Below are 23151 nucleotides of genomic sequence, written 5' to 3' on the forward strand. Positions count from 1 at the left end.
TGTTCTTTCCGTTTCACCTGGATCATTGAACGGGAGTTTCAATGGTTATTGTTGGAAATTATTGTAAATATTATTACACTGGTTTGGATGTCACCTTTAAGTTTGACTCTTACACGTATAAGAACTACATAATAACTATAAAGAATTGGTCCCTATGAATGGTCATATGACTCCAAAATGGTGGTGCATCGAAACACAATGCTTTGGCTCGCTGCTTTGGTAATTTTTGGTTCCTGTGCAGCACAGACGCCTGTTGTGATATGGCATGGAATGGGTAAGAACAGTTTTGTCACTTGAGAGACGTTTCTGTTTATGACGCTAACAAAATTATTCAAAAATGTACTTGATGCAGAAGGATACTCAGGATACAAGGAAGACGCCCAACAACTCAGTTCGCATGGATCTCTTGGAACTATAGTCCAGTAATTAAAAGGTCCAGGTTCAACAAAATTGACGGAAAAGGTTTATTGCTGGATTTTGGTGCCTTGACACATATGCATTAAAATAAAAAATAGTTTACCAAAATCGGACACGGGGAACCATCCGAAAAAAGGTCAAATCCAAGATGGCCGCCAACAAAAGTAATAATAGTCATAAACGTGGAACCAATAACAATAAAAACATTTATGGTGAGTCTATCTATATTAGCTTGCCAGGATAAATGCAAAGGAATGTATATTTAACAATTTTGAAAGGAAAATTCACATGGAAATTTTAAATAATGCTTCAAAATGACGAAAACGTACATAAATTTGTTAATATGAGTAATTCTTGCAGAACAGAACTATCAACATGAACCGATTTATTATAATGTTGACTTTTTACATATAAAATTATACAGTTTATTGTCTTCACATAAATAATCAAGTTAGAAACAAATATAATTGAAAAAAACAAAGTATCCCCTTCTTCAAAATGGTGGCCGAGCAAACAATGTTTTAAAGATAGACCTCAAGAACATGAAGGTATGTATAAGCTATTTTTCTTTTATAGCTAAAATGAAAACTTGTATAATATATAGTTGATATTGGCTCTAGAGAGGAATAATTGATGAAAATATGAACAAATATAAATAAAAAATTGAAACAGAGCCATTAACATCAACATTTGTTTCAAGGAAAATCAAGGGAGATAATCCAAACTCCGGGAAGCGGTTATTTTTCTCAAATGGTATAAGCTTCTCAGAAACTTTGATTAAAAGTTAATTCTGAAGATATAATCAAGACATTTAGCACAAAAAGCATTTGCCTTAATCGGAAAAGCAACATTTGTGTCTGTACACATGTCAACCATATTTCTATCAACTGTTACTATTCGCAGGTGACTATTCTCAACTGAAGGTGTCCTGTGTAGATCACAGATGGCTACTTGTTTGCTATGTATGGAACCAGTTAACCTGGACAAACCCCAGAATTATGTGAAGTTGACAGCAAAATGCTGCTGTAGCATTAATAACGCAAACAGACTGCACGAATTAGGTGCACCTGACATCATATACAACTGTAGCCTGTTGGTACACAGTCAGTGTCGAGGTATGCATATAAATCCAAAGGGAATCAAAGTAGCTGAAAACTCTTCGATCATATGTTTAAGCCTAAAATTTAAAAACTCACTGTTTTCTATGTGGTACTTGTATTGACCAGGATGTTGCATACAAACATCCATATAGAAGTGTACTTCAGCCGTGCGATGGCTCTTGAGTTCCAGGAAGCTACTCAACATATGTCTGCAACATACTGTGTCAACAGGCAAGATGATTGGGCCAAGATGGTACAGTCAAGTATCGTGCCCATATAAGATCTACCAGCTGAAGAAGCTATCCAGCACCATGCTTGTGATAAGAATTTTCGGAGAGGGACAGGTATACCTGCAGCTTATATTGAACATGAGGAGGCTCCACCAAAGAAACGGAGACTTGGTCGACTGAAGTGTATGTCCTAGATGACAGCATTTGAGATTGCCATTGATTACTTGGAAGAGAATGATGATGAAACGATTCCTTTGGACAATTTGCATCACATTATGAAGTCAATAAGTGCACTGAGTGATGATCAACTACACACTACATCTCAGCTGAAAAGGGAATTCATGACTCACTATGGGAACAAGGTATTCATAACTACAATCAGGCAACAACCTAACATTGCATCTCTTACGGCATATGAAAATGTTGCAAAGGTGGACAAATATGACATGGACAGTTTGATTAAAGTTGGGGGAGAATACATTCATACGCAGGTAGAGAGCATGTCGAAACATGTTGATGTGTATCTCGACAATGATTACCTCCCACATGCATTACGCATCCTCCTTCAAGCTATCATCAAGAGCTGAAACAGTAAACTCCATACTGCGTCATTGGATCAGGCAATAATGCATTCGTCATATCCCCATCATTTCTGCCTCCTCAACAAGTTTGATAAAGTATCACACTATAACACAAATATGGTCATCGTAATTTAGTGGATATGATAAGCCAACTCGGTTTCACCTAATCAGTGACATTGCAGATACATTCGTGCAATACCAGGCTGGTTATATAGATCATGCCAGCAAAAGGTTTGATGGCACTGTCTCAATCCATGCCATGGGCGAGATGGTGAAACAAAGGGTACCAAGAGTTAAGGTGGACTTGGATGATGTTAAAAAATCAACAGTGTCAAACTATTCTCACAAAGAAATCTGGCGAACATTATCTATCCACCAATTGGTGACTTCTGTTTTGATGAAAAGAATAGCAAAGTAGATATTTTGTGGAGTGCTCCACTTCTGTGTGTGTCGACCACTGTGTTCCGGTTGCATGCATTTGCTCCATTCTGACATTCTATACCCCAGGAAGAGCTCTGAGATATTCTTGTCGATTATCAACATGACACCAAGTGACGAATCTTGTGTCAGATCAATGCTGGAGTATATTTCCAAACATGCCAGATGACATGGAATCACACCGGTTATTACAATCGACCAGCAACTTTGGTGAATTGCATACATGATCATCGAATCACGGCCAGCTGAGAGCCCCTTGCATCAAATAGCCCTGCTCTTGGGGGGATTCCATACTGAGATGAGTTTTGTGGGTAAAGTTGGGAATCTGATGGCTGGACCTGGGTTAAAGGAGATCATCACTCAAGTATATTCAGCGGGTAGAACAGATGTTGTCCAGCAAATCAGTGGCACAAGCTGTGCGGTCTCATTTCTTGAGGAACCACTTCTGTAATGCTCTTATCGTGTTTGATGGTTATTGTGGTGTTTTTCGACCAAGGATGAGACCCATCAGAGAAGAACTGGAAGTGAGGTTGGAGTGGATGTGGATTTCACACCAGACACGATTCTGAAAATGAAGAAAAAGCCATTTTGGCAAATGAAAGAAACAAACAGAAATTCATCACTCTGTTCGGGTCAAAAATCGAACAAGGTGGGTTTTCAGATTAAACACCCATCCTGAGATGCTGACTATGACATTGCAATGTCTGCCTGTACATTGGCTCAAACACAGACTGTGGTAGTGGTAGGGAACTTCTCATCCTGTTGCAATATCACTTCAGACCCGATACCATGAGGCCATCTATCTTCAGACAAGTACAAAGAACATTGACAGCTTCATCCTATAGATGATCCTTGATCCTAATCTCAGCCATTCTTTGCTCTTTGTACATGCATTGTCAGGGAGTGACACAACATCGAGGCCATATGGCATAGGGATGGTCTCAGGAATATTCAAAGGTTTTCATGGTGACAGGTGGAAGCCATGCAGAAATCGAGCAGGCTGGTAATCAGGCACTTGCAATCCTCTACAGCTGTTTGCCTGGCTTGGATTTGAATTTTGAACGTGTGACACTGTGACGAAATTCACTGAGAAGGTATGTATCAAGCTCAAATTACCTACCCCTTCGACACCTTCCACCGACATCAGATGCTGCCAGATTGCCCAGCCAACGAGTCTTTACTGCAAGTGCAGACCTGGCTAGGTAACAATATGGATGCGACAGAATGGGGCTGGACGCTTCAAAAGAGCAACAAGGGCACTATATTGAAACCAATCACAAGGCACCAAGCTGTCACTCCTAAATTTCTGTTGAAAATAATCAGATACAATTGCACTTGAAAGTGTGATAAAAACACATGCTCATGCAGAATGTTTTTGTCTACAATGTACCTCAGCATGTGGACAATGCAAAGGGATGACATGTTCAAATGGACCAAGTCATGACTTTTCTGACATTACTGAATAATCGTCTCTTCATATCCAGTATATGAGTGTGAATATAAAGACTGTCTTGAACTTTAGACATTTAAATTGATAGTAAGTTTGACTTGTAAACTGTAGTATTGCAGGGTTATTCCCTCTTTATAAGCCTGTGTTAAGTATTTTGTAGTCCGATATGGAACAATTGAATTTTTTTCACTTTTCGGGCAGCCGTAATTTATTTCTGTGTAAGATTTCACTTCAAAATTGTTAAATGTATATACCCCTGTCTTGATCCTATGAAGTTGATTATAAATAGAGTCATCATCCATGTTTAGATTTTGATTGATTCTTTTTTTTTTACTTTTCAATTTTCGTTTGTATTGATGGTGGCCATCTTGGATTTGACCTATTTTGGGTGTTTCCCCAAGTCAAATTTTGGTAAACTGTTTTTTTTCTTAAAGTAGACCTATCAAGGCAGTGAAATGCATTAAAAAACCTTTTCCGTCAATTTTGTTGAACCTTCATGAAAAATAAACCTTTAATTACCGGACTACTAGTCAATCGTTGACATCGAGTCTTGTTCACAAGCAAATACTGGCTGACTCATTCACAAAAATCGGACTGGTGTCTGCTGTGGCCCAGTCGTGTTGGACGTGGCGATGCGCTATGCAGAGTTGCGTCCCTTATGATCATGGGTTCGAATCCCTGATTACGTTTCTATGTTTATTAGCACCATAGCTGTGCCCCAGGGTGTTGCCAAAGTGGTAAATCAAAATCTACTGTTACCATGGTTGCTTTGGCATTTTGACTGTATTGGGCTCACACAATACATTATGTCAGATATATATGGTCTCTGATTATGTCATAATTTTGATAATCTTGATCAATACAGTTTGAGCGAGTAAGTAAGTTGTATTTTATTTGTTCACATGCAAATGTTACCTGTAGTCCTCAAAGTCTTATCAATGTAAGTGTAAATATACTATGGTGAAAAGTACTGGCTAGTTTTTTCTCTCCAGGGGACAGTTGCTGTAACCCACTGAGTATGGGCAGCATAAAGTCACTGATTGAGAACAACATCAATGGCGTGTATGTCAAGTCCCTGGAAATAGGCAGCAATGTTGCAGAGGTGAGGACTCGATCAGATGTGTTTGTAGAAGTGGGATCTGGGTTTAGAATTGCCCCCTGCACACTTTTGCTGTTTATAACAGGTGACTAGTTTTGAAGCAGGGGTCAAGCTGTGTGACATGGCTTATTGTGTGTCATCATTTCCTGTTGGTGTCACCTGTTGGCCTAGACTATTTACAGACAGCTGTGATATAGCTGGAATATTGCCCACACTCTAATTGTTTGTTTGTTTTTTGTTTAATGCAGCACTCAGCAATATTCAAGCTATATGACAACAGTCTGTAAATAATTAAGTTTGGACCAGATATTACAGTGATTTACATCATGAACATTGATCCAAACAATTGGGATATGATGAAATGCATCAACCACTCATGAAATCAATCCCTGGATTGTCTGGTCCAGACTTGATTATTTACAGACCACCGTCATATAGCTGGAATATTGCTGAGTGCAGCGTTAAACAACAAACCAAACCAAACCATGCATCAACCAAGACAATGAGCCTGACCACTCAATCCTGTTAATGCCACTTATGACAAGTATAGTAGCCTTTTACTGAAAGCATGGGTTGCTGGAGACCTATTCTACCCTGGATCTTCAAGGGTTGTTCACATTTATGAAGCAGCAAGATAATTGTCTAAGGCCCACTTGCACAAAGCAATTTTAGCACAAAGGCAATCCTATCTTCACAAGGTTCGAACAGCCTAGGCAAAACCTTGAATTTGAATTTGACTTGAAATGTATGATCATTGCCTTGAAAAGTGTGTTCATTGCTCAGAGGTAAAATGTGGTGGTTCCAGTTTTGTATGAACCATGCTTTGATTTTAAATGTACACTTTCCATTGTCATAGCAGATCACATTGGCCAGTTGGTCCAGTGGTTTGGTTTTTATTGAGTGACTTCAGTGCTTTTACACATGGAGATTGTAAACATAAAAAAGTAGAATTTAAAAAAAAATGATAAAATAATAATGATTGACAGAAATAAACAAATATCTTAATCAATTTTTTTCATAAGCATGTTAAGTGCTTGGTTACTCATGAAAAAAATAATTCAGTAATTAGTTACATGTTTCTTTAGATTTGTTGTGTGAAAAATGTTGTTCTCATATTATTTATCAATAAACATGGAAAAATTATAAATATTATGAATCAGTTACCATATGTTACTGTTATTGAAGGAATTGTAAAGATATTTGCTTGTTACTATGGTTACAGGACACGGAGAATGGGTTCTTAATGAATGTCAACAAGCAGATTGCCATGGTCTGCCAGCAGTTGGCTGCGGACAAGAAGCTGGCTAATGGCTACAATGCTATTGGATTCTCCCAGGGAGGACAGTTCTTGTGAGTGGAACTCTCAGAGTCTGTGTCTCAGCGTTTGTCTCTTTCTGTCACACTGTCATCTGTGTACCTGTCTCTGTCTCTCTTTGTATCTATATATATCCAAGGCTCGCATTCCAGTAAACCTACACAAACCCCTAGATCCATTCCTGTGGTTCTCGCGATTTCAATTACCCGCCCTTGATTTTCATGAGCCATTTTGATTTGCTATGCGACTCAGTCCAACGGATCAATCAGAATGCGACTCAATGTTGGGAGGGCGATATCAACAACATGCCGGCCAGTCCCATTGATAACGATTTTTTTCAAGAAATTCAACATTGAAAAACTGACTGACATGCAAAAGAAAGCCCTCTGAATTCTGTTTGATGGTCTTCATGTTACCTCCCTTACCAGTTTCCTTTTTCCTAATCTCAACGTTTGATTGGTCAGGAACGAAGAAAATCAAGGGCAGGTAATTTGAGAATGGATCCAGGGGTGTTGTGAAGGTTACTGAAATGCAAGCCCTGGACATATAGAGGATAACTTCTTTATTCTTCTCAGAGATAGCCTGTCATCTTGAAATGTTTTTATAGTTCTGTGCACTTGTGGGGAATTCAGGAAAGAATGGTAACCCACTAACTCATATCCGTTGTAAAATTGAGGATCGGATGTCCGTAACCTTGCTGATTGAGTCTCACTCAACTCCCTGTACAGCATCAACATGGATCGTTTCTTAGGCAATCAACTGGTTTGCCCAGCCCAAACTAATTATTTTCCAGCATCTTTAGAGACGGTCACTCACTCACTCACTCACTCACTCACTCACTCACTCACTCACTCACCATCATATTCCAAATGCTAATGATGTCAGTCACTGGATAGTATACAGTATACTCGATTTTATACAGACCACCATCATATAGCTGGAATATTGCTGAGTGCGGCGTTTAACAACACAGAACAAAAAGTCTCTAGCTAGTTGTCTGTAGTGTCCACTGACGTTTACAATGGTAAACATGTCTTTCCTTGTCCATTTAGGAGGGCCATCGCACAGAAATGTCCGACTCCTCCCATGCTCAACCTCGTCTCGGTTGGAGGACAACACCAAGGTAACGACAGCAAAGTTGTCAATACCCCAAACAATCATTACCAACGACAAAACAAGATATTGGTGTCATTTTATATAAATGAGGTTTAATTTAATCACAGTAATGTCTTTGTGTTGGGGAAAAAAACATCAAAACTCTTCAACCCTGTGTATAAGACGACCCCCCTCGAAAGCCCCCTAACTACGAAACAGCCCCCTAGGTACGAAAAAGTCTCCTTATACACAGCAATATACGGTACTGTATTTAATTTTTGCAATTTTCTAGAAAAATTGAATGGATAAAAGTTGCAGATATGAATCTATTTTCTCACAGGTGTGTATGGCTTCCCCAAGTGCCCAGGGAACAACGCCACCATCTGTAACCTGGTCCGGAAGATGCTCAACTTAGGAGCCTATGTTTCGTGAGTATCCGGACTTGTGTTTCTGAACCAGTATAATATATGTAACAGATATAAGTCTGCATGGTATATGCATGAGGATACGAGTATATAAAGCTGCATGTGCATGTCAGATCAGCTTATGGATGGGACCAAAGAAAAAATAAATCCATCAGTTCATTCTAAGTGTGTTTGTTATGTACGTAATTTGCTGTATTAAAATACAATCAGCTGCACATTTGAAAAGAAATACTTTCCAACCCTGTTTAAAGGTTCATAACCAACAAAGGAAAGTCAAGTATTAGCATCATTACGTGTAATTATTAAAAAAACTTGATTATGTTTTATGCACATTTTAATATATAAAAAAAGGTATTCCATGTTAAGGTGATAATTCTGTTAAGGGAATATTATGGCAACATTATTATCAGTCATGTTTATTTATTGGTATTATTGACTGTTTCAGATTTGTGCAGGACAAGTAAGTACAACGGGTCAACATTATGCCTGTAGCAAGTCATGAAACAGAAATAAAATAAGATAGTCTCTAGTATTCTTATAATGTTGTCTCAGGAGTTGCATCCCTTTGGCGTGTCAGAAACGTGTGATGATGGGTTCGAATCTCAGAATCACCTTGAGTATGTTCTAGGTATACTGGCACTGCTCAAAAGTTTCAGCAAAACAAGACACACCAAGTACACGCGACTTTGACATTCTTTGTATCATTGTGTTATTCTAACTGGACTCCCAAGTGAAGTTGTGGTGGTGTATGACTCCAGGGTATTTATCAAAATAGAATGGAGATATAAACACAGGATAATCTAGGAGTACTCAAATACTGTTAAAATCTTGGCACAACTATTGCAATAATTTGGCAGTACTGTTTCGAACTATCCCAGCAGTTCACATGGCATAATTGTCTCCCCTTAGTCTGGTACAAGCAGAGTACTGGCACGACCCACTCAATGAGGAGGAGTACCGAGCCAAGAGCGTCTTCCTCGCCGACATCAACCAGGAGCGACCAGTAAGCAGCATTGGCACTGGACATCTGATCGTTTTGTTGATCGTGTGTGTGTGTGTGTGTGTGTGTGTGTGTGTGTGTGTGTGTGTGTGTGTGCGTGCGCGCGCTGATAAAAACATGTTTCTTTTAAAACTTCAGATACTCCATAAAATAGATATAATGTACAAAATGTGAAACAAAAATCAATGTTATCTAGACCTGAGTTGCCTCTGCTTAGTCTCTCCGTTATTGCAGACCAAGAACATGACGTACAAGGAGAACCTGCTGAAGCTGAAGAACATGGTGCTGGTGATGTTCCTGCAGGACACCATGGTGCAGCCCAAGGAGAGCGAGGTCAGCAACAACAACAATAACAATAAAAACATCATCATCATTAACACTACTATAAATAATAATTGACGGCTAACATTCTTTACCTGATAATATTAATCATTTTAAGGATAGATTTTATTGATAGGAATAATGTAGTGGTCAACTCCAAACTGATGCCTACTATAAGACTTGTAGTGGCTGTATCATCTTCTCGAAACAAGAGCGTCCACTTGCCTTTATATCAAAGTCTTGTTTCCACCCTTGCCACATCAAGCCCACTCTCCTGTGCTAAATATGATTGGACTATTGCATATATCGATAGTCCAATCAGAACGTTTCACAAAATCAACATCCATGATTGGTACACCTTTGATTAAATTGTTTTACCGCTGCCTGTCTTTGTTGACACGAATATGTCTTTTTCATCTTTTAAACACACACACACACACACACACACACACACACACATACAAACGATTGCCTATGTTTTTGTGTCGGGGATGAAATTGTGATCGACTACGTCATTGCCTATGGTAGTTGCCATCTTTATGAGCTAAACAAGATATAAACAGTGATCTGATTGGATATCGCGTTTTCATTACAAGAGGCCAAGAAAAAGTGGCCTTGAAACTAGGCTTTGATATGGGCTAGTGGACACTCTTGCCTCGAGAAGATGGGGCTGTAGTGGATATATTTGTTTCAGGGTCTGTATGACAGACTAATTATGCAGATGTGTGGATTCATTCGTCTGGTCATGATTTATCCTTAGTATGTTCTCGATGTTGCAGACTGAACAAACAACTGGTGCAACTGTCATGTTAACATGCTTTCATTAAAAACCTGGTCACTTTTGTCATTCAGTGGTTTGGGTTCTACGCCCGCGGGCAGACTACCCAGCTGTACAACATGACACAGAGCGACCTCTACAAAAATGTGAGTATAGCAGATTACACATACTGGTTTTCCTACAATTTAGAACCTGTTGGATTCCCCATGAAGATCCAGATTAAAATTGGTCTTCAGCAACCCATGCTGGCTGACTTGGTTGATGCATGTCATAATATTCCATTTCCATCGATTGATGCTCATGATGTCAATCACTGGATTGTCAGGTCCAGACTTGATTATTTACCGTCTGCCATCACATAGCTGGAATATTAGTGACCTAACGATCTGGGGCATTGGCCATGCTTTCAACCACTGGTTTATCAGGCCTGGGTCCTGTTCCACAGAGCCACAACTCTCGTAATCCAGTGTTAAAGTATGGAAGTTACCAGGTGCCGTGATATAGGTGAAATATTGCTGACTGCAGCATTATACACTACCTCACTCACTCTGTGACTGATACAGTTAGTCCTACACATCTGCCTGGTTTTTGTTTTGAAGTCCACCATGCAAAAATATATTGCTAGTCAGTCAGGTTAACAAAGTTTCATGATAAAAATGAACTTTAACATGCTATTGATTAAATAAGGGGGCCCTTAGATACTACTGTTAGATACGACATAGAAATAAAGGATGACTCATTTTGACAGAGATTTACCTCTGGGTCTGTAAATTTTCTAATCCAGGTTCAAAGCAAAAAAAATAGCATCCCATGCTGGCGATGTGGTATGCTCCACCTGATTTTCAAGAATTTTACTAAAGCCTTGAACCCATACAGACAGGAATTGAAATGTTTGATTGGAAAACAAATTACCATTGACCAATTACCTTTTAGTGTTTCTAACAAGAATATTATCTATCAGTTATACACCATTTTGAGTCATTAAGTCTACACCCTTGGGGTTTCAGAGTAAGAATTAGAGGCAACTAATAGGATTGGGTGAGCACGCTCAGTGACTTGGTTGATTGCATGTCATCGTTTCACAATAGTGCTTACTGTCAATTACTGCATTGTCTGGTCCAGACTTGATTGTTTTCTTATTTTTGCTATCATCATATTGCAATAATATTGAGTGTGACATTAAACAAATATTATGACTGATCGTAAAATATTTTTTGTTAACTAAGAAAGCGATTAGGGCTGTCATTGAAGAGGATGTTATATTTTGACCCTTTCAGAATCTGTATAATCAGATCATCACTATTAACCAACATCAGCACTCTGTCTCACACTACAGACGACTTGAAATAAAATATATATAATATCTGTGACTGTAACAACAAATTCTCACTGTCTAATTCTAGAACAATGTCAAAACTTTACAATCATCTTTGTCTCATAGGACTACCTTGGACTGAAGACGCTGTACGAGAGTGGACGCATCACCTTCCTGTCATCGGATTCAGACCATCTTCATTTCACCGACACCTGGTTTATCAACAGCATCCTCGAGAAATTCCTCGTCTAAGCTTCCCCTCTACTCATGTTGCTGATACTCTAAACACTGATTTTGGTTAAACTGAGACCCCCATAAAACTCATTAATGACACAGTACAATGTCTGACAGTGAGTACGTTCTCGGTCTCATCTTGCCACAGATGATTACAATACTGACGTCAGCTGTGATTATGTTAATTATGAAGAAGGGAACGAGGATTTAGAAGGAAAAATACTTGGTCAAAATAAGGTTTATCAATGGTACGAAAATAATATGTTGGAAACATATTTCCTTTAAGAATAATTTACAACCAACCTTTTCTAAATTTTGCAATTCATCTTTGAAAATTATGTTACTGTACATTTATTTAACAGCATTCCAGTATTACCTTAGCCATGAATGTTTACTGTACAGTTTAAATTGTGTATGCTTACAGTAGAAAACTACTTCTTTACAATACCATAGAGCAGACATAAATATTGCTGTAAATGCTCATGTAAATATATGTATTTCTTCATATCAATTGTTTTTTTACACAACATTTAACAGATGGTATTCTACCTTTACCTGTTTGTACATTAAAGGGTAAATATTTGATAAAGGTGTACATAATATTTTATACAAATATTGACATGGCATAAAACAGCAACAAGATGCCTATTCTTGGTGAAACAAATTACTATGTTTATGTAAACCCTGTATGTTTAGTTGTATGTACATTTTCAATGGTAAAGGCAGTTAGACATTCTTGCTTCATGTGATTTAACTCGTGGTGCGACCCTTGAATCTTGATAAAGTATTTGGCCCTTCCCCCATAAGACTTCAATAATACGGTACCAGTAATGTATCTTGCAAGTTTCTTCATAAATAGAGAATTTGCATACTGCTTAAATTATCATGCTTGCCAATATGTTGTATTTAATTTCTTAATCTCGTAAGTTCAGGACCTAACCTGCAATAAAAGCTACAAAATGAAGCAGCTATTTCATATTGCTTTTGTATTCTATTGATAAAAAGACGATATGTTTTGTGTATATTTATTTTGGTTGCATAAAATATGTACTAAAATTTATGATCTATGTTCTGCTCACTTAATATATTTTTTAGTTGCTGTTTTTTTTATCTTCACATATTGATCTATGTTGTTTCAATAACTTACATGAAGTAAATTATTTCACTAAAAGACTTTGTATGTCATTTTATGGTAACGGGATTGTTGAAGCAGTCCATTTCCACAAGGTCAGCTCAATTAGTGCCACGACATTTGGAGTACACACGCTGACGTTAGAAGGATCATCTCACAAGTATCAGATGAACACTGATAGTTTGTTTTAGCTTGTGTGTGCCACAGATGTCATACAAAGATAATACGAATTCAAAACCTCTGTTACATCTGTCATGAATCCAGTATTTTGACCGTTATCACACAATAATTTCTTCAGACTTTCAACAGTAGTTCTCTAAACTATCAACTATCCATAATTAGTTGTGCAACTAATAGCGTCTTGCTCCCAACTTATGCGCATGTGTGAGGTCGGAAAATCTCACTTCTTTCTTGTGTGTGCTGGTATCAACATTCCGAGTTTGTCACAGCAAATTATTTAATTGTATCTTCAGTTTGAAATAGCCTAGTCGTTAATATCCTGTGATACAGCTGAAGAGGATTGTTAATTGTTTACCTCAGACACATAAGAAGGATCATCTAAAAAATACTAGTGGACACTGAAAGTTATAGCAAGTGTGTACTACAGATGTAGCATATCAAGACACCTTCCCTGAAATCTAAATAAGGAACAAAAGCAACAAAGACTATTGTGACATACTTTTATTAACTTGATAAATAAATTTTGATCATGTGTCTAGAACGTGAATCATTTCAAAACTTTATTAACAATGTAAAATGTAAGTACATTCAACTAAAAAAGCCAAAACAAAAAATCAACACGACTGAAAACAATCTTACATATACAAAAAAGTGTAGACAAACCAAATTTGAAGACATCACAAATATGAGTGCAACTTCAATATGTATAAAAACAATGGAATAAACTTGTAAAATGTATATACATCTAAATCTCCACACAGTAACAAAAACAAATTCCAGTGTGTAGTGGAAGAAGTTTTCAAGAAGAAAAATAAGTTGCTTGTGCACACAAGAAATCTGGCAAAATGTCCACGTTAGTGTTCTATGAGATCATCAACAATAGATTAAATACATGGTGGTCACTAGACAAAGTTGTGCTTTTTTCTGAAACAACACTGTGACTGCTAAGTTTGACTAGAAACCCACAATATGATCATGGTATTATGCTCCAAGTCAAAGGACGAGGTGCAATAAGGGCCCTCTCTGGCCCCCTGGAAATGGAAAATGGTGAAGTCGTTGAAAAGTCTTTTTACATTCACTTGCAAATATTGGACATGGTGATATGCACAAGTGTTGAAATGAAAAAAGTCTAATTCTGATTCATAGGAACACATAACATAACACTGATAACTTTGAAAATGATTTGTAAACATTGTCCTCATTTCCTAAATTATGCATATCCCATGCGCCAAAAAGGTTCCTGATCATAACTTGACACTTATAAAATGAGTACTATTCATCCTACTTCTCTACAACCTGCAGTGCCTTAATGAAATGCACCATGTATCTGCAAAACCCCACTAGGTCATGGTGGGTTTTTGAACAGTACCGGAACAAATGGATATTGTTTTAGGTAACATGTACTAACAGTGAGTGAGTGAGTGAATTAGGAGATAAACATACTGTGTTTTCAAATTTATAGCTAGGATACCTGTAGATTTAACTGCGCTAAATTGAATTTGGAACTGTAAGCGACATACATCAATCTTGTATTACATACTACATATATCATGAATAACAGGCTGCTTCATATCTGTATTGAGAAAATCCTAACTATTTATTGCTCTTTTTCTCTGACACACCTTTCTAGCACATGGCACTATGCTGGATATATAGACATGCTTTGGGTATTAAGTAAACATCACTAAAATTATCACAAACACTTTTGTAAAAAAAATAATTTCTACACTCAAGTAATTCAAATTGTTTTCACTTTTATTTGAATACAATCAATATGATACACATCTGAATAAGCCAGAATATCAACACGAAGGACATGAATAGGCGTACTCCTGTATTGCAGATGAGTGAAAAATGGCGAAAGACTGTTCCTTCTGTGTTCACTGTTCATCACAAAAAGTAACGGGGAAGCAAAATTATCTCAAACAGCTGATCTGTAGGATGTGGGTGGCCTCTCAAGCTATCATTTATACCTATTTAAACAGGATTACTTTTTCATAAGTAAACAACACATCATTTTCTATTGTCATGTACCACGATACAAGTCTGTATGTATCATGTATCGCAGTGCATGAAAGTTTCGGTGTATGAATTCACCCTTGATCTTCATATTGAGCCATTCTAAAACTCAATGCAAATATCTATCAAATATGTACAAATAGTTAACAAAGATTTGAGATACATGATTTCTGTGAGGTTTAAGGAACTTTGGAAAGTGGTCCTTGATGAATTGTGTGTGATTCTAACAAATTGACTAACACTTGGCAGGAAGCTTTTCACAACAATTTGAACAAAAATCTTGGTTCTTTACATGAAGCTGGTTTCGTTGTATAAAGACACGCAGATAGATCACAGCAATATCTATGACATTAACAGGGTACAAAAGTATGTGAATGAGCACTTTACTACACAGCAGTAATGAGAAATGTACTACCCCATGGCAACGAGCACTGTACTACAATGTAACCATGGTAACATCACAAGAATACACACTTCGTTGTTAAACAACAATTACAATAGACCTATATTGAGAGTGCAGGTATGAGTCAAAAGATAAATTTGAAATGATTACATATTGACCATTATTGGCCAAAACATGATGCATGGTTCTCTGCCAGTACTCACTAGTATCAACACTGTTCATGAAAGCTGAGCTATACCAAATTATTTTCTGGTTTTATAGATATGCCCTCCATCAATTTTTCAGGAGTTACAAAAAGATTAATAAATACAAATGCTGTTTGATTCATTATTTAGGTGAAAACTATCCTGGAACAACAATGCAACATAACCCCTTGCAACACCTTGGACACTAAGATGGACTCGAGGCTGCTGTGCCCACCACTCATGATCTCTGCTGTGCGCTGGACAGGTCACCTGCCCTCATGCTCGTGTAGCGTGGGCAACAGAGGCAGGGGACCACCAGTCTATACCGCACGGTAGTTTGCAATGGTTACTCCCCTTACTCGCTCTTTTGAATGGAGAGTCCGTTAAATATCTATATTTAGGGTCCATGGCCACAATGTTCATGACCCATTGTAAAGCCAGACAGTAAATTGGTCCGGACCTGGAAAAGAAAGTCTTATCCAGGAGCAAACTATTTCACACTTGATAATATAAAGGATTAACCTGGTGCCAAAATCTAAGGAGTCAATGCCTGAGAACCATTTATTATGTTGTAGCCTTCAATAATGGAAAAAATGAAAACACTCAGTATGACGGACAAGCAGCTAATTGTGACCTTGAGCTCTATAACTATTCAGTTTGATTTGGTAACAGCAATAATACTGACAAGAAAATGCACAACCTCAACATGTTATCACTAACTCACAGCCAAGCCCTCTGTGATAAAACATAAATTGGTTAAAAACTAGTAACCATGCCAACCCCAAATTGAGGCAATTACAAATATCTGAGATAAAATGAGTAATTTAATAAATAACAACAGTAATCATTATTGGCATGTCTCACAGCATGGTTTATATTATTAGCATTTTATCTATCATCCAAACAAAGTAATTGTTCCTTCTCACCACAAGCTGAAACGTGTATTAGCTGATTATTGATAGACGATATATGTGACAATGACTGTAGGGAGGTCAATATTTAGATTAAAGATTTCTTGAACCTTGTGTGAGAGTTGAATGAGTGCAAAAACTTCGCATAAAACTAAAAAAGGTGACATTTCGCCATGTACTAATGTCTCTGTTAAAGTGTGCCTACAACCCTCTCTCTTTTCTGGATGCACCAGGCAATCAGTTTGTGATACCTGCCACTAGTCCTAATATCTATATCCCCAAAGCTCATACTCATAATTAATGATGCTTAAAACCCTCAAACCAACATTACATTCAACTATCAGTACAGAAGAGTTCAGGACACGCCCATTGAACTGTATGCTATTTCCATATGTTAAATACCACATGTTCAGCAAATTCACTGAGTAGAGATTGGATGCTTGCAAACTGAGCACCTGATTTAATTCAAGATTAATTAATAACAGTATCATTTGTAGTATAAAACATTCTACTTCATTGGAAGCTCTTACTTGTACAAATCCTACCAGAGGCCCACCAAGTTCAGCACACACTGTGTCTGTTCTAGTCTTTTAAAAGAGGGACAGACATGTTTATAGAAACAATGTTTTAGTAATGATGCAATCTCCATCTATTTTCTAAATGACTGATTTTGATGATTTCAGAGATAATGCTTTGAAACAGATTTCCTTGCACCAAATACAGTGTATCAGTAGTAGTGTATGAAATTAAGCATGAGAGACAAGAAGTCCTTGTCATGACCCAGAGGTAAAGATTTAATAGGTCCCTAGGTTCAATTACTGTAGGAGCAACGCTCAACAACCCAGAAACATCCTTAATTTCAAACAATGAGTAGACAGTTCCTTGTTTAATATCACCCTTTCGTGCAATATTGTGTGGAATAATTTGGTATAAGACATTATTCCAAGCTTTCCATTTTGCCTTGCAAGACTTTCACAAAAGAATGAAATGAATACAGCATACGTTCCTTATACTAAACAGGAATCATATTCAACCAGAGACATATGGTTACTTTATCCTGAAACATCTGACACTAATATCACAGAGGATAAGCAGTGGAGCAAACACTAGGACCAAGCAGATATATAAGGAATGTGTATAATGAACTTCTCACACTACACGACACGGTCATGTATCAAAACATTACATCTGGAATGATTGTTGTGATTGTATATTGCTCTCGGGAATGGTCACCACAGTAACTATCTATCATCTATGTACATGGAAAGTGATGAATATTAAAGACAGACAAGGCCTGTGGCTGCTTGCTTCGTGCCATGAGTCGCGTTAGTGTGTGGCGCAGTTGGAAAACTTGTCTCTGTAATTTGTCTTGTAGTAACAGCTTGATTGAAATAAAACATCAAGTGAGTGAGGGAAAACACCACTTTGTTTTTTGTTTGTTTGTTGTTTAACGCCGCACATCACTAGAAAACTACATTCAACAGTAGACAGAATTAGATACAACAGGAGACACGGTAGATTTGTTTGTTGTTAAACGCCCCACTCAACAATATGCCAGCTATATAATGGCAGTCTGTAAATAATCGAGTCTGGACCAGACAAGCCAGTGATTGACATCATGAGCGTTGATCCACGCAATTGGGACCGATGACATGCATCAACCAAGTCAGCGAGCCTGACCATCCAATCCTGTTAGTCGCCTCTTACGACAAGCATACCACTTTATGGAAGGATCGTGTCATATGCAGGTCTTAGACACTTACCACTTGGGTGAAACACAAGAGCTCCAGTACGAGGATGACAAACCAAGAATCACAATCAGGAGTCTTGCAAGAGTAAGAGAGTGAGTTAGGTTTTACACCGCTTTGAACAGTATTCCAGTTATTTAATGGCATGTCAGCTTGATGTAGGAGAAAAATCCGAAGTGATGCAGGTCTTAGACGTTTACAAATTTGGTGAAACCTACAAGCACGGGTATGGTGCTGACAAACCTAGAAACATTATCAGGGCAAACTAGGATTCAAATTCACGATCAAAGGTTTCTGGCGTGTCCAAAGGACGCAACTCTGCACAGCGAATTGCCGGCGCCTTATATTAGACAACTGAGCCACCCATGCCCCCAAAACTAGCAAGTAATGAGTATTTGTGAGAGCCTCGTCCCCCTTTAACCTTGAAGTGTGCTGTATGGAGTTCACATGACAGAATTACAATGCCAAAGTTCACATAACTATACATCTTATGCTGAAATGATGCAATGTCACCATCATACATTGACTAATGGTTCTGACAGTGTCTAAGTAATGGAAATCAACTCGTAGTCGGACTGCACAATATATAGATTAATATTAGGTTTCAAACCATATTACCACACTAAATTAGACACATACTGATCTGGACAAGTGTTAAAGCATTAATAGCGTGTCATGAAATTTACCCAACTTTCATCAGCTTTGCCTACCTGAGTATATAAGTGAGCGAGTGAGTCAAAATTTAACGTCACATTGGCAATATTTCAGCCATATCATGACTGGGAGTATATGAAACACCCACCTGATCAACTGTAGCTAACTTGGCTGTGTCCAGACTTTTAATCAGCTTTGCCTACCTGATATGTATATACATTTCTTGCTGTAACTAACAGCTCCTACTTGACTAATCAGTGGAATGAATAATCAAAACCACTGCTAACATGCAATGATATTGGACTGAATATTGCACACATTTTGTAAAATGTGAAATATTTACAAAAAGTCAGAAGTACAACTGGATACTGAGCTCAATGCAAGAGCATAATTTCTACATAAATCCTTGTCATACATGTCTCTGAAGCTGAACAGTCACAGCAATTACAGACACCAGGATAACATAAATCCAGTGACTTTCAAACATTAGAGATCATACTAAGTAATACAAGTAGGACATCGAGAGTATCATACAGAGTGGCCTTATCACATTATTGGCTGAGTATTCTACACTATTATTCTCACAGTACATAACAGAGTTTAGGATCATGATGAAATTAGTTCTCCAAGGCTATTTTCAAATTAACATGATGCTTATTATGGGATTACCCTTTCATTTACTTCTACTTTAGAAACACTGGTAAGCATCACTGCTCGATATTTAATGACAAAGTATCACTATGACTAGTGAAATGACACAATTTCAGAAATGCATATTTACATCATTGCAGGGACTAGTGACTTACAAGAGATCACTGTTCCTCGAAAACAGAGACTCACTTACATTCATGCCTGTTGCACCATGTTACACGGTAACTGAAAATGTGACAGTTCCTAATATTGGAATCACCTTGACGGAGTGCTGTACTACCAGTTAAAGGCTTGTAGGGAGAGCACAAGAGCACCAAGAATGAGGAATAGCGATGCTGTTAGACTGGAAGCTGTGGTGTACTGGCATTTGAGGGGCAGGTCACGGAGGGCGGGGCACTTGTCCTCTTCTGCCAGGGTACTGTGGGACGTCTCTTCATGGGCACATGTGCCGTTCACGATACGATAGGCTCCAGAGTTAACAATGCTGTAAAAGAAGTGACATCATAGAAAAATAGAGCCACAAGATTCAAAAGCTTGCCTGAGTTTTTCTGGAATATTTCCATTAGTGTGAGTGAGTGAGTGAGGCTTTAATGCTGCCTTGAACAGTATTCCGGTTATATCACAGCATGTCAACTTAGTGTTGGAGGAAAACCGGAAGCGATGCGTGTATCAGATGTTTACTCAGCTACAGAAACTAACAATCTTAGCCAACTAGTCTTCATAATGATAACACGTAGCACAAGCCCTAAGAAGGGCAAATTTTTACGAGTTTTTAGGATACCTTAACTACTGGACAGTTTGGCAAGGTCTATAGGACTAGTGCGAATTTCTAATGCTGTTTATCACTTTTGGAAAAACCCACGAGCACTTGTATGGTGCTGACAAACCTGGGAACATAACAAGGGCGAACCCGGATCCAAACAACGATTGTAGGTTTCTGGAGTGTCCAAGGGATGCAACTCTGCACAGTGAATTATTGTGCCTTAGACGACTGGGGCCCCCAATGCCCCCATTTCCACTAGATCACAATAAACATCATGAAAGGGGCAAACAAGGATGTGCCAAAATAAGCTTCAATATGAACAACTATGTCAACTACCGTATTCGACATAATAAGCGCCCAGGGTGCTCTCAAAATTAGAAATATGGGGCTCTCAGAATATTATTTTGGTGAAAAACAACAGTCGAAAGATCGTAAATTTTGTGGTTTATGCTGACAGCCTGAAATGTTTATATACGACAGATATATTTTTCCAGAATTTAATTTCCCATAATTAAGAATGCATATAACACACGTATTATACACGAATATATAAGTCTTGTGCACATTGACCAATCGAAATGGGTGCTAATAGCGATTGTTCACTAGCCAATATATTAACAAATATCGCCATGGGCGCTTATTAGAGCAGGGCGCTTATTACGTTGAATACGGTATGTCATATTATTAGTACTCATGAACTTTTGATTACTTTTCAGATGCAACAGCTGGGATCACCCTTGCAAAGTTTCAGTTTGTGTTTTCACAGGAGAATGTACATGTTAATGATGGACAGATGGATGACTAACAGCCACCAAGGTATAAGCTCACTCCAACAGACATAATAACTAATATCAATAAGGTTTAGATTCTTACGTTCTTGTAATCTTGCAGTTGAAATTGTAGAACAGGCTCTCCCTGTACTGCTTCCAGTTCTCTATCACAAGCAGGTAGAGGTTTGTGAGAGGCAGGGCAGTCACATAGTAGAACCCTGACATGCACGGCCCTGATACATTGCCAGTCACCATACCACTAGGACCTGTACATGTAGAACACAGGTTAATTAGGGCATCGTATAATAGAACCCTGACATGCACGGCCCCGATACATTGCCAGTCACCATACCACTAGGACCTGTACATGTAGAACACAGGTTAATTAGGGCAGTCACATAGTAGAACCCTGACATGCACGGCCCTGATACATTGCCAGTCACCATACCACTAGGACCTGTACATGTAGAACACAGGTAAATTAGGGCAGTCACATAGTAGAACCCTGACATGCACGGCCCTGATACATTGCCAGTCACCATACCACTAGGACCTGTACATGTAGAACACAGGTAAATTAGGGCAGTCACATAGTAGAACCCTGACATGCACGGCCCTGATACATTGCCAGTCACCATACCACTAGGACCTGTACATATAGGACACAGGTAAATTAGGGCAGTCACATAGTAAAACCCAATGAAGGAACAGATTAATGATAACACTATGGCCACATTAACAGAAACTGGAACATGAAGAAGAAACATGAAGTCTGTACGGTGGTAAATATTTTACCAGAACCATTGAGATGATTCAGACAACAATCAATCAAGTTTATTTCATAATTCAGGCCCATGGTACTGTTGAAAGATAAACTATACTAAAGTCACATGTCCAGCATGTTACATCTTTACCGATGCCATTTTAAATAATTTACATAAACATAAAGCTATCAAACGTAATACATTAATATCATATGAGTAAAGATATATTTGCAAACATAATTCTACCTTTATAATATTTCTGTAACAAGGTATGAAAACTATTTCTCAAATAAGTATATTTCTTACACACAAAAAAGAGATGGGTACCTCCTCTGCGAAATGAAGGTCACAGTCTTTACATACAGATTCAGTATGAGGTATATTTAACGTTGACTTTTTACGAACAATGTTCACTCAAAACTTGTGAAGAGATATTCAAAATTTACACATCGCTCTAACTAATTGTACTTACCAAGGGCAGAGTCATTGGCTTTGTAGCTGACCACATCCTGGATACAGCCAAATTAACTGTGAAACTTGGGGATGGGGCCTCTGTTCCTGAAATAGTCATCCAGCTCCTCAGGCTTCTTGGGGATGCCCAGCAGGCTCACCTAAAGAAACAGAAGGGGAACAGTGAAACAGTCAAGGCGTGGAGCCGTAACCAGTTGGAGCCACAACCAGTTCATCAATATACTTGGGGTGAAACGATACAGCAAGGTCACGATACGATACGTATAGCGATACATAGGTCATGATACGATAGATATGCATACATATGTCAAATCGCATGGAAACTTACTGACAATAAATATTTCAGGGCAGGTTCAAAAGGTAAAGCAAGCTGGAGACACAGGTTCGTAGTGGCTATTTTTTGTAGCGAACTTGAAACGCTAATTAAAACATATTTTGCGATATCTGACTGACAAAAACGCCAGGTGTCATTAAATGAATAGTGAGTAATATATTTCAGCAAGTGTATCATCTTGTATCGATACAGAAAATGAAGTATCGTGTATCGTATCATTACATGAAACTTATGATGCACCGGTGCACCGATGTATCATTTCACCCCTACAATGTACACATCCACACACAAGCAACGAAGGCCCACCTACACAAAGTGACCATAGCGCTCAGACCATCATAACTCCCATACTTTAACATAGACTTATG

General features: G+C 38.2%; 1 protein-coding gene and 1 pseudogene across 1 annotated transcript; one reads left to right on the top strand and one right to left on the bottom strand.

Moving 5' to 3' along the window:
* Positions 1-117: 117 nt before the first annotated feature.
* Positions 118-14221, top strand: LOC124115379 (palmitoyl-protein thioesterase 1-like). The gene is made up of 10 exons (XM_046476329.2): positions 118-274; positions 5209-5318; positions 6538-6665; positions 7683-7753; positions 8066-8153; positions 8596-8610; positions 9060-9153; positions 9385-9483; positions 10324-10395; positions 11691-14221. The coding sequence occupies exons 1-10, from the start codon at positions 178-180 to the stop codon at positions 11814-11816; spliced, it is 900 nt and encodes a 299-aa protein (XP_046332285.1). The 5' UTR covers positions 118-177; the 3' UTR covers positions 11817-14221.
* LOC125382134 overlaps positions 13597-23151 on the bottom strand; it is a 27323-nt pseudogene continuing 17768 nt past the window's right edge.

This window comes from Haliotis rufescens, unplaced genomic scaffold (genome assembly GCF_023055435.1).
Source record: "Haliotis rufescens isolate VD_foot unplaced genomic scaffold, xgHalRufe1.0.p SCAF_2, whole genome shotgun sequence".
In the NCBI taxonomy this organism is placed as follows: domain Eukaryota; kingdom Metazoa; phylum Mollusca; class Gastropoda; order Lepetellida; family Haliotidae; genus Haliotis; species Haliotis rufescens.

Bases quoted from the DNA above. Each gene is read 5' to 3' on its own strand.
- LOC124115379 (XM_046476329.2), top strand. From the start codon at position 178: ATGGTGGTGCATCGAAACACAATGCTTTGGCTCGCTGCTTTGGTAATT. The intron at 5,319-6,537 runs GTGAGGACTCGA...CTATGGTTACAG, and splicing joins TAGGCAGCAATGTTGCAGAG to GACACGGAGAATGGGTTCTT. The intron at 10,396-11,690 runs GTGAGTATAGCA...TTTGTCTCATAG, and splicing joins AGAGCGACCTCTACAAAAAT to GACTACCTTGGACTGAAGAC.